General features: G+C 39.7%; 1 protein-coding gene across 3 annotated transcripts in view; it reads left to right on the top strand.

The window, feature by feature from the left end:
• The window catches only part of DNHD1 (dynein heavy chain domain 1), a 74800-nt gene that overhangs the window by 19298 nt on the left and 42807 nt on the right, over positions 1 to 12695 (top strand). For 2 of the 3 annotated variants that reach the window (XM_074014483.1, XM_074014485.1), the window contains exons 9-11: positions 3227 to 3481; positions 3592 to 3729; positions 3865 to 4498. In XM_074014483.1, coding sequence (XP_073870584.1) covers positions 3227 to 3481; positions 3592 to 3729; positions 3865 to 3924 — 453 coding nt within the window. In that variant the 3' untranslated portion in view covers positions 3925 to 4498. Of the gene's footprint in view, positions 1 to 3226; positions 3482 to 3591; positions 3730 to 3864; positions 4499 to 12427; positions 12694 to 12695 lie in introns of those variants that run through there. The other variant, XM_074014486.1, reaches the window with a different exon arrangement.

Here is a 12695-nt window from a genome sequence, read left to right as displayed (position 1 = left end):
AGTGCAGTGGCATGATCTTGACTCACTGCAACCTCTGCCTCCAGGGTTCAAGCAATTCTCCTGCCTCAGCCTCCCGAGTAGCTAGGATTACAGGTGCCCGCCACCACACCCGGCTAGTTTTTGTATTTTTAGTAGACATAGGGTTTCGCCACATGGGCCAGGCTGGTCTCAAACCCCTGATCTCATGTGATCCACCCACCTCAGCCTCCCAAAGTGCTGGGATTACAAGTGTGAGCCACCTCACCCCGCCAATACTAATTTTTATGTACACCATAAATTATGTATTTATTATGTTTGCTGTCTCCCTCCTCCTGGAGGGGCAAGGACTTAAGTATTCATTCACTAATATATCTCTAGTGCTTACTGTAGGGTATGCCATTTAGTAGGTGCTCAGTGAGTATTTGTTGAGTGAATGAATGACAAGTATGAATTTTTATCCATGTCGTTCCCAAGAGGAATAAGAACCTTGGCATTATCGTACTTTTCTTTCCCTTCCCTCTTCCTCCCATTACTCTTATATTGACATCTCCTGGAATTTACTTCAAGATTGTTATGAACATTCTTGTTTTATAACCTACTCATTTGCCTTAGTCCACTCAGGCCTCTATAACAAAATACCATAATCTCGGTGGCTTTCAAACAACAAACATTTATTCTTGGAAGCTGGGAAGTCCAACATCAAGGTGATGACAGATTCAGAGTCTGGCAAGGGCTCAGTCCTCATAGGTGGCACCTTCTTGCTGCAGAAGGGACTAGCCAGCTCTCTGGGGCCTTTTAAAAATAAAATTAACAAATAAAAATTGAATATATTCAAGGTGTAAAATGTGATGACTTGATAGATGTATACATTGTGTAATGATTACCACAATCAAATTAATTAACACATCCATTACCACACAGGCGGTACATTAGATTCCCAGAACTTGTTCATCTTACAACTAAAAGTTTGAACCCTTTGAATAGAACTATCATATGATCCAGCAATCCCACTTCTGTGTATATGCCCAAAGGAAATGAAATCAGTATCTCAAGGAGATATCTATACCCCCATTTTTAATTGCAGGATTATTCACAATAGCCAAGATATAGAAACATCGATGTGTCCATTGATGGATGGATGGTTAAATAAATTGTGATGTTAATACATATATACAATAAAATATTATTCAATCACAAAAAGAAGGAAATAATGCCATTAATGACAACACATATGAACCTGGGGACATTATGCTAAGTGAAATAAGCCAGACGAAGAAAGACAAATACTGTATGATCTGGGACCTTTTTTTTTTTTAAGGGCACTAATCCTATTCCTGAGACTGGAGACCTCATGACCTAATCACCTCCCCAAAGACTCCACCTCATAATACCATCACCTTATGGGTTCAGATTTCAAAATATGAATTTTGGAGGGACACAAACACACAGGCCATAGCACTATTTAAAATTAACAATGTATCTCACAGATTTCTTTACCCACCAAATCTTTTGTAGAATACTTTATCCTCTTGGATTCATTTTCCTCTGCCCGGAATATATTAATACTATTCCTTATTTTTTTTAAGGGAGAATCTGTGGATGGAAAATTTTCTGAGTCTTTGTATATCTAAAAAGTGTTTTTATTTATCCTCAAACTTCAATGATACTCTGACTAGGCATAGAATTCCAGGATTTTTATTATTTTTGAGACAGAATCTCACTCTGTTGCCCATGCTGGAGTGCAGTGGCATGATCAGGGATCATTGCAGCCTCGACTTCCCGGGCTCAGGTGATCTTCCCACCTCAGCTTCTCGAGTAGCTGGGACTGCAGCAGTTGATACCACCACGCCCGGCTAATTTTTTGTATTTTTTGCAGAGATCAGGTTTCACCATGTTGCCCAGGCTGGTCTCAAACTTCTGAACTTAAGTGATCCACCCTCCTTGGCCTTCCAAAGTGCTGGGATTACAAGCATGAGCCACTGTGCCCATCCTGAACATTTTTTTCTTATAATTTGTACGTTATCACCCCTAGTATTGGTGCTTTAAAAATGTATACTGATTATGTTCTATGGTATTAGCAATTATTATTGTTGTCATTGGTATGGTTTTATCCTAATAGCACTCAGTAGGCTCTTTCAATGTGAGATTATACATTCTTTTTACAAGCATTTACTGTGGAACTACCCCATGCCAGGCCCTGTGTTAAGCAATAGAGAAATGAAATAAGGTGTAATAAGATCGCCTCCTAAAGGAGCTTACAGTGTAGTCGATGAGTTATATAAATAACAAAATCATGGTACACTAGACTAAGGGTTATGAAGTGGGAAGCACTGGGTATTGGGGAGTATTGTTAGAACATGGAAAAGAACACTTCACTTAGTCTCATATACAAAATCATCATACGCATAGGGCATGTATGTATTTGATGTCCCATGCTTAGGACTTAACTGTCTTACTCTTGGGTCTGAGAAGATTGGGGCTTGAGCTCATGGATACCAGAAGTACAATTCACAGACACCAATCAGTTCTAATCACAAGCTCTAGGGAGCATCAAAAGGGACAGGAGAGCATGGAAGACAAAGGATCCATCTGGCCAAGCATAGCTTTCTGGTACCTCTTCTCTGTTCCTCAACAGTGAAAGCCCAGAGCGTTGGCAATTGTCAGCAGCCTTTATAGGCTGGGGAACCTCCCAGATCTGAAAGAACCCACAAAAAGACTCCCAGGCTCTTATTCCACATTCCCTCTCCTCTAATAGAAAGTCTGTATCAGTGCCCAGAAACAGCTTCTATTGTAACATAAAGCAATATCATTCTACTCAGCAGGCCACATCACCTGGCCTAATTATTACCCAGAGTCCATATCCTGAAATTATTATTTAACTTTATTCAGCCCGTCTTTTTTTTTTTTTTTTTGTCTCTTCTATGCATTGTGAACGCTTACATTTACATATACACAAATTTTCTATTTGAGTTTCACCCTGGGGGTTTTCAGTAGACAGGCCTGGCCTACTGTATTAGCACATTGTGACCTCTCAATATGTGTTCTCTATTTCATATCTTCTCTGGTCACTTAAAAATTGAGGGGGTCAGGTGGGGTGGGGGTAAACTCTGCTAAAAAGGAGCCCTCCATGTGTATATCTAGGTTCTAGGTCCCAGACTCCAGGACCTGAGAGTTTGCACGGACTAGTGGGTGGCTGGTTTGCTCTCCATCACCCTATCTCTGGTGAGTTTCCACTCTATGCTTACAGGTTCATGAGGACACATACCACATGCAACAGGGCCTGCAGGAGCGAGTGCAAAACTGCGACAGGATCAGGGCAGGCCAAGGCTCCATATACCTTCAGAGGGTACAGCGCAAACAACTGGAGCAGAAGCTGAAGCAAGCAGAGGCCTGGTGGCTGCAGCTGGGAAAGTTTGCCCGCCTGGTCGACTACATGATTTGTCAGAGCCTCATTTCTATCTTGGAAGAGCAGATAACCTCTTTTGTGGCCAACATCCTTCAAGTGAGGTGGTGGGTGGCATATGTGGAGGTGGCAGGCAGTCCAGGGCCAGATGCTGAGGAATGTATACTGACATCTAGCCCCTCGACCTTTCCTGACCCTTTTTTTTACAGGCCCCAAGGCAGAAACCCTTTCTCTCATCACAGCTGGTCTTTGATGATCATGACCAACTGTCTCATGTGCCCTGTGTTGAAAATATGATTCAGATTCTAACTGGAGGCCTACAGTCTGTCAAGACCTCTGCCTTACAGGTATTCTGGATTGAGCAGAGAGCTGGCTGTGGGAATTCCCAGTTCCTATCCTCTGAGTAATCAGACTCTCACAACCTGGTTTGAATCCCTCATTGTTTTCCCATTTCTGCCCCTTCTCCATATCCTGGCATGAAGGTAGTACAGTCTGCAGACCTGAAGACCTCTTCGGATTCCCCGTATTCTGAAGGTATTTAGGGAGACCTAGGCAGGGGGTAGGAAGGCCGAAGGAGGGTAAGGGCACAAGTACGAATGGCATGGGAAGAAGGCAGGAGTTCCAGGCTATAGAGTCAGGCATTGGGTGTGGATGGAACAGCTCTAACCTGGGTACTGCACATGTGTGTTGTGGGTAGAAAGGTCAGGGAGTGTTTTTGCTCACAAATTCACGTGCTTCTGTGTATGTGCGTGCAATGAGAGGGTGTATGAAAGAGTGTGAGTATATTGTCCTTCCAAACCTGGTTCATCCAAAACTGTGTGAGGTTTTTCTCCAGTGCCATAATTGCATTTCATTTACTACTGAACTTTATTGCTAAGTAAATTTGTACTTGTTTGAAGAGCTCTGCTTGCTCAACACTTGCTTTATGTCATATAGCTCTCTTTCATTTCATATGGATTAATTCATCGGTATTATTGAAACATTTCATGGTTACTAATTATTATTGATTATCAATCTTCACACTTATTAACCATCAGGGTGGAAATATATTTTCACATTTCTCTTATTTAGGATACTAATGCTGTCACAAATAAAATCATTAAATGCAATCAGTCACATCTGACTCATCAATACTTTTTAATTTCCCCATTCAACTTCTATCAGAAGAATTAAAGACATAGCATTAATTTTAGGAAATAGGTGACAAGGAGCAAAAAGGTTCATTGCAAGGATTCTGTGTCTTTTACAAATTATACACCAGTTGGGGCACGTTATTTTCCCCAAATAAATTTAGGTTAATTGATAGAGACTATTGATATTTGTTTTACATGGTGCTGTGGAAAGAAGTAAGGCTCTGGAGTCAGACTCACTAGTTTACTAGTCTGCAAAGTGGGAATAACAAACATACCTAACCTGAAGAATTATTTTAAAGATTAAAAGAGGTCATGTGTCTAGTATGGTGCTCAGCACATAGAAATACGTGCTACAGATGTGCCTTCTTACTTTATTAGTATTAAAGATGTAGATAAATCAGACATTTCACAATATTTTCTCACCATATGCGGTACTAATTCATGTTATAAATATGCTGTAGTATTTTTTGAATGGTTAAAAGGAGCAAAAAAAAACCTCTTGCATTTTTAATCTGATTTCCAGTGAAACTGAAAATATTCACGTTAGGTTGTCCCTTCTGCTTTTCAAAAAGCACACAGACTGGTATATTTAGGGGTGAAATGTCATGATGCTTGTATCTTACCTTCAGAATGTTTAGGGGAATGAAAAGATAGAAGGAAAACCAAATAATGCAATGTGACAAAATGTTAATAATTGTTTAATCTAAATGGATGAATAAGGGTATTCATAGTACCATTTTTTAAACTTTTCTACAAAATTTGAAGAAAAAAGGGATCTGAATGGAAAATCAGATTAATAGAATGGAGTAATCAAAACCAAAGTTCTTTTTGTTGTTAGTTTGTTTTTGAGACAGGGTCTCACTCTGTCACCCGGGCTGGAGTGCAGTGGTACAGCCTCAACCTCCTGGGCTCAAGTCATCTTTTTGCCTCAGCCTCCCAAGTAGCTGCAACTGCAGGCACATACCACCATGCCTGGCTAATTTTTACATTTTTTGTAGAGATAGAGTCTTGCTATGTTGCCCAGGCTAGTCGTGAACTCCTATCCTCAAGCAGTCCTCCTATCTTGGCCTTGCAAAGTGCTGGGATTACAAGCATGAGCCACCGTGCCCAGCCAGAACCAAAGTTCTGTTGTCCTTAAATTCTTTAAAAAAATGAAAAAGTTTTGATTTGCATTTCTCTAATGATCGATGATATTGAGCTTTTTGTTCATATGCTTATTGGCCACATGTATGTCTTCTTTTGAAAAATGTCTGTTCATGTCCTTTGCCCACTTTTTAATGGGGCCATTTTTTTTTCCTGTAAGTTTGTTTAAGTTCCTTATAGATGCTAGATATTGGACCTTTGCCAGATGCATAGTTTGCAAATATTTTCTCCCCTTCTGTAGGTTGTCTGTTTACTCTGTTGACAGTTTCTTTTGCTATGCAGAAGCTCTTAAATTTAATTGGATCCCATTTGTCAATTTTGGTTTTGTTGTGACTCCCACTTATAAGTGGGAGCTAAATGATGAGAACTCATGGACACAAAGAGGGGAACAACAGACACTGGAGCCTACTTGAGGGTGGAGGGTGAGCAGAAGGAGAGGAATGGAAAAAAACAATTATTGGGTACTAGAATTAGTACCGTGACAAAATAATCTGTACAAAAAACTCCTGTGACACGAGTTTACCTATATAACAAACCTGCACATGTACCCCGGAATCTAAAATAAAAGTTTAAAAAGTGGAGTACATTTTGAATAAACGTAAAGAAGTAGCAGTTAAGGCCGGGCGTGGTGGCTCAAGCCTGTAATCCCAGCACTTTGGGAGGCCGAGGCGGGCGGATCACGAGGTCAGGAGATCGAGACCATCCTGGCCAACACGGTGAAACCCCGTCTCTACTAAAAAAATACAAAAAAACTAGCCCGGCGAGGTGGCAGGCGCCTGTAGTCCCAGCTACTCGGGAGGCTGAGGCAGGAGAAGGGCGTAAACCCGGGAGGCGGAGCTTACAGTGAGCTGAGATCCGGCCACTGCACTCCAGCCTGGGCGACAGAGCCAGACTCCGTCTCAAAAAAAAAAAAAAGAAGTAGCAGTTAAAACACTACTAGTAGTCTTTAAGAAAGATGCATCTAACTGAGAAAACTTTTACTTAAATGAGGCAAAATTTGTATGGCCTTTTAACTAAATTACAAAATAATTTCAGTAGCCCCATTTACACACAAAAGTATGAAAATTAACTCCTTTTCAATAGAAATGTATACATTGACTAGATTCTAATCACTAAAAGAATACTCAGTGTATTATTAATAAAATAGTTGCAACATATTCTCCAGTCTTAAACTGTGTTCTCCAATATTTTCCACAGAACATTTTACAACTAAACAAGAGAGTATTACTATTACTATCTGATGTCCTTACAGTCTTATCAGATGTTTTCTGCAGTTCAAAACTCAGAAAGCACAATCAGATAATCACTTTTCTCATCTGTCAGATGTCAAATTCAAAAACCTTAAACTTTAATATGGCAATATCCTATTAAGATTGGAATAACTCTTTGATATTTGCGGTAAGATAAATCTGTTACACTGAAAAGAGACGAAGAATTGCCTAATTTTAATTATATAATCTCTTGATATACATTTTGGTTGGGATAGCCGAAATTAGCTTGGAGATGTAATGTAAAAAATGAAAACTGATTTTTTGCAAGGGGACTGCACAGGGAAGGTCTCTTTGGAGTATGAGGTATGAACAGTAGGACCAGGAAGAGGAAATATAGAGGGAAGCAGTGTGACTGTGAGTAGACTTATAGATGAGAGAGAAGGAAAGATTTCTTTTTTTTCCTTGCCGCTCTGTGAGAAAGAAACCCTGGAGATATGAGGAGTCGTATAAATATGTTTAACCAGAAGCTTTGCTCTGTGTGGAATGTCTGAGTCACTCATTCAAGGAAACCTATATTAAAGATCTATATCATTGAAGCCTTTCAAGTTGGATTGATATTTTAAAATTCAACTCCATGTTGACTTATATGTATTATATCAATACATATGAATTTTCAGTTGAAGTCCCAAATCCCTTAGAAATGGCAGGTAAATTACATTTCTTTGATTTAGTTGATTTCAAATTTCTTCTTATGGCCAGGCACAGTGGCTCACACCTGTAATCCCAGCACTTTGGGAGGCCGAAGCGGGAGGGTTACTTGAGGCCAGGAGTTTGAGACCAGTGTGAGCAACATAGTGAGACCCTGTTTCTACAAAAAATTTACAAATTAGCCAGGCATGATGGTGTGCACCTGTAGTCCTAGCTACTCAGGAGGCTGAGGTGGAAGGATTGCTTGATCTCAGGAGTTTGAGGCTGCAATGAGGCATGATCACACCACTGCATTCCAGCCTGGGTGACAGAGATAGCATATCTAAAATTAAAAAGAAAAAAATTCTCATTATAAGCAAAGTTTATTTCATTCTTACCTTGGCTATGAAGTTAGTGATTTTTGTTTTGTTTTGTTGGTATGTTATTTTGCCAAATTCCATTAAAAATAGCTTTTCTTTCCATTGCTTGGAATCACAATTGACTTTGTATAGCACCATATTGCCTGAGCACTCTCATAGGTCTTGGCACCTTGAATCACTGCTCTTCAAGCTTGTCTTATATTTTGGAGCTCATGAAACAGACAATTACTAAATTCAAAGGTACAGAAGAAGTAACAGCACCCATCTTCACAGAATTTGAAACTAGAATATCAGGAAGAGAACCCCTGTCTCTCAAATTTCTGATTATCCTTTTTTCATCTCTGTGCATCTTTCCAGTTCCCCTGTCCCGATTCCTGAGACCAGTTATCTCTGCTTCCTTTGGGCTTTCTGCTCCCTTATAACTACTTCTTTCAAATAACTTAAACTTTTTATGGCACCAGCTCCATACTTGACTTTATGTGATCTTTAAGTTTTCCTGTCCATGAGACTGATTTAGTTCCAATTTCAAGACAAGGAGTATGATTGATTCAGCCTCTCCTGTAGATTGCATGATTTATTCATAAGCTATGGCAAGGGGATGTGTCATGGTGCGAAATAACTGGCTTTTAGCTACAGGCAAGGGCAGATCCTCTTAGAAGGTTGTGTATCGTGGGGGAGGTTGCAGTCTTCAGCTGTGCTTGTGTTTGGCTATAAACATCTATTATATGGGCCTGAGTATGGGGGTTGATTTTGGATTAAGTAATCTTAACTCAAAACTACACACCTATAACTAGAAAATTCATGATGCAGCTAGATTCAGCCACAGTGGCCTAAACAACAACAACAACAACAAAACAAAACAGGAAGTCTTGAAGTAGGTGCTTCCAGAGCTTGTTCAGTGGCTTAAAAGTGATCATCAAGTACCAGGTTCTTTGTATCTTTCCATCACTCTTTCCTGCTTTTAGCTATATTTAAGAGCCAATTCTGTAAGAGAGGTATGTGTGGCAGAGGAGGCCGCAATGAAGTGGTTTTTGTTTTTTTGTTTTTTTGTTTTTTCATTCTCAGGCTTGTTGCCTCATAGTTGCAAGACAAGCTGCAATGTCGAGCATCCCATTCTCAAGCAAAATCAGGCAGAAAAGGAGAGGCAAGATTAACAAGAGAGCTCTGTGTCTGACTCTCACTTTTTGCCAGGAAAAGGAACCTTTTCCGGAAACTCCCCGTCAGATTCACTTTTACATCTCACCATCAAAATCTGCGTCATGTGTCTACCTCTAGCTGTAAGAAAGGCTGGGAAATAAATGACTGACATTCTCAGTGTCTCATGGAAGGCAGTTCTCCAACCATAGAGGAAGGGAGAAGGGAATAGCTATTGGGCAATCAACCAATGTGCCTTCAGAGTTCCATTCTTCAGGTAGTCTCTGTCCACCTGGCAAGCAAGAGAATCACCAGCAATCTCTACATCGTCATTTCATACTATACTCTTTCCCTTCTATCCCTCACTTAATCTTAGTTCAATATCTTTAAGCCCGCCAGCAGTCCTTGTGTTGAGGTATTTCTAGTGATTTTGTTTGTCCGAAGGTCACTTTTTACTACATTTCTCAGGAAGGGCTTGTAGGAACAAAATTCTGAAGTCCTTCTATGTTGATAACAATTTGTACCTTTTGAAAGTTAGTGTTGCTGAATATAAAGTTGTTGGTTTATACTTTTTTCCTTTGCATATCTTAAATATGTTATTCTGTTTTCTTAGGATATTATGAGTTGCTATCAAAAAGCCTCTGATAATCTAATTTTATTTTCTTTACAAAATCACTTGTTCTTTTTGCCTAGATTTTTTTTCTTTTTTATTGAAATCTAGTTATTTTAGTTAGAATATGTGTTGGTATTGAACATTCTGGGGAAGAATTCTCAGGTATGTTCTTTCAAAATGTGGCTTTATATCTTTTTTAAATTTCAGAACAGTTTTTCTGAATTATAGTTTTTAATATTTGTTCTCTTCCCTTGCTTTGTTTTCTTCTTCGGGGAATCCTGTTACTGATACATTAGATCCTTTTCACCCATCCCCAGTATTTCTCCCTTTCTCTTGAAATCTTCTAAAATTTTTTAATTTCCTTTTTAGTTGTATAGTTACCTTATTTTGCCTTCTATTTTTCTTAAGAAATTATCCTTTGAGTTTGTTTGCTCTTATGTCCCATTTTAGTTAAATTTCCGTTATGAAATTGTTTCTTCTTTCATTTCTAATTCTTTCCATAGTTCTGTCACATAATTTCTGAGTTTTTCTAATTCTGATATGTGTCCTCTCATGACTTCTATCATGTTTCTAGTGTCTTTTAGCTTGTTTTGAAATGGGCTATAGTTTTGCTCTGGTTTTTGACATGCTTTCATTGTCTCTAGGGATTTATTCTACACCTTGCTTTGTTTTTTTCTTATAAAAGCTTGGTATGGGGTTTGATGTTGATACTTTTCTGCTGCTCATAGAAAACTGGAAATTTTAGCATTTCTTAACTTTCAAAAGAAGACTTGTTTCAAAATAGTTCCCTGACCTCTGAGTTTCACTTTCTATTGTTTTTCTGTATTAAAAAAAAAAAATGATGGCTTACTTTTTGAGGTTTTCTGGTTTCCCTCCCCTACCTTCATCTAGACTTTTCCTTTTTCTCCATGGCTGCTCAATCTTTATTCTACTCCCAGGATTTTCTCCATGACAAGCTCTGTCCCAAAAGGGAGCCCTGAGTGTTTGGTTTCAAGAGTACACAGGGCATAGATTACTTAAGCTTCTATAGACCTTACCTCACCTGTTCTTGGAGGGGGTAAAACCCCCTTCCAGTTTTACCTGCTGTTCTCAAATGGGCCCTCTGCCTCCCAGTAAATGCTTGATGGCTGTTTGGGGGTTTTCTTATTCTTAGGTCCATCTGTTGCTTCATTGTTTCCCTCTGCATCATTCATCACAAATGGTGATGCCATGTGTATTTTGAGGTTGCAGGTGGTTTGACCCTACCTACTTGTATTTTAGGATTTATGAGGATCCCTTGTCCTCATTTGTTAAAAAATGTTATACTTGCATTTTTGTTTTACTATCTAATTGTTCTATCATTTTTATGTGGGCATTTGGGGGAGATTTCAAAATGATGCTGCCATTGCCATCATCTTCTCAGAATCTCTCTGGCGTTTTTTTTTAAAGGATCATTCTTGTTCTTATATGGAGCAGAGACTGCAAGGTGTAGGAGGCAAGGGCCAATGCAGGGAGAAAAGTTAGAAGGCTTTTGCAATAATGCCGTAAGAGATGATGGTGACTTGGGATGGGGGAGAAGGGCAGGTGGTGGTAAATGTGGTGAGAATTGGTGGATTCTGGATATATTTTAAAAGTAGAGACAACAGGATTTTTAAATGGGGGGATGTGTTGTATGTGAAAAAGAGTCAAAGGTGACTATAAAGATTTCAGTTGGAGAAACTGGAAGAACAGAGTTTCCATTTACTGAAATTGGAAGACTGCAGTTTTGGCGGGGAGGAATTAGAGTTCATTTTGGCTTTGTTAAATTTGAGGTGCATGTTAGACACCCAGATAGAGAAGTGAAGTAGGCAGTTATTTAAATGGGATTGGAGTTAAGTGAGAGATCTGGGCTGCAGATAAATTTGGGAGCAAATAGATAGTACTTACAGTCATAAAGCTGGATGAGATTTCCTGGAGAGTGAGTACAGTTGGAGAAGAGAAGAGATCAGCTAAGAGTACTATAGGGCTTGGGTGTGGATAGTATGGCTCTTATTTCTGGACATTTTAATTCTTTCCTTTATTTTGTGTCAAGTTTTAACACAAATACTAAACTTGTCAATTAACCTGTTCCTAAAGAGTTAATGAGTGGCTAAGTTCAAGAATATTCTTTAAGACAGGTAACTGAGGACTGGCATGTTCAATATTCCTTCCCACCAACTCCTATGTTCTGCAGATGCCGGAGACTACAAACTACACTTCCCAGACTCGCCTGCAGCTAGGTGTCATATACAATTTAGGATCCACCAGTTAGATCTACAAAAGACTTTGATTCAGAATTGAATTAAGTGGGGGAAAGTCAGGGCATATGCCATCCATTCTGTGGATCATAGCAGGGGCAGTGTGTTTTGTAGTTGACGGTGTGACAGTGACATCCCATTTTGCTAGGCAGCATGCAGTGCTAGATGCTCAACCTACAGTGGTTTTGTATCTTAGCTCTTCTAATTATTTTGCAACCCATTTAATATTCTGTAATAAGTCCCTCCCTGCTTAGACTAGCTAGGGTAAATTATGTAATTTGCACATGAACCCTAACTAATAAATCCCCTCCATGGGTCTGGTATTTTACATTTGTGATATAGATGTATGTGTTAACTCACTCATGAGCAGAGAATGGATGTGTGTGTGTGTGTGTGTGTGTGTGTGTACACACTGAGGGCAAAGACAAGGGAAGGTTGTTTGTGGGCTCTGGAGGGTACTGACTGACAATTATGGCATGTGCTCCATAGAAGAAGATGAAGAGGAGGACTCAAAAACCGAATTTCTGATGCCCAAGTTCCAGGGCCAGTCCAGTGATGCTGTGAGCATCTTCTGTGGCCCGAATGTAGGATTGGTGTGGCCCTGGAAGTCTCACCCAATTGCTGGTATCTTGGAGGTCCGCGGGTATCGGCTGCGGGGCCAGTACTTCCCCTGCAATTATAAGCAGCTGGAGGAAGATCTGAACAACAACCCTCAGATCCAGCAGGCACTGAATATACAACAGGTGCTGCTGGAGGT

Source organism: Macaca fascicularis, chromosome 14 (assembly GCF_037993035.2).
Source record: "Macaca fascicularis isolate 582-1 chromosome 14, T2T-MFA8v1.1".
In the NCBI taxonomy this organism is placed as follows: Eukaryota; Metazoa; Chordata; class Mammalia; order Primates; family Cercopithecidae; genus Macaca; species Macaca fascicularis.
The sequence above is the reverse complement of the archived record's forward strand: the minus strand, read 5'-3'. Positions and strand labels throughout refer to the sequence as shown.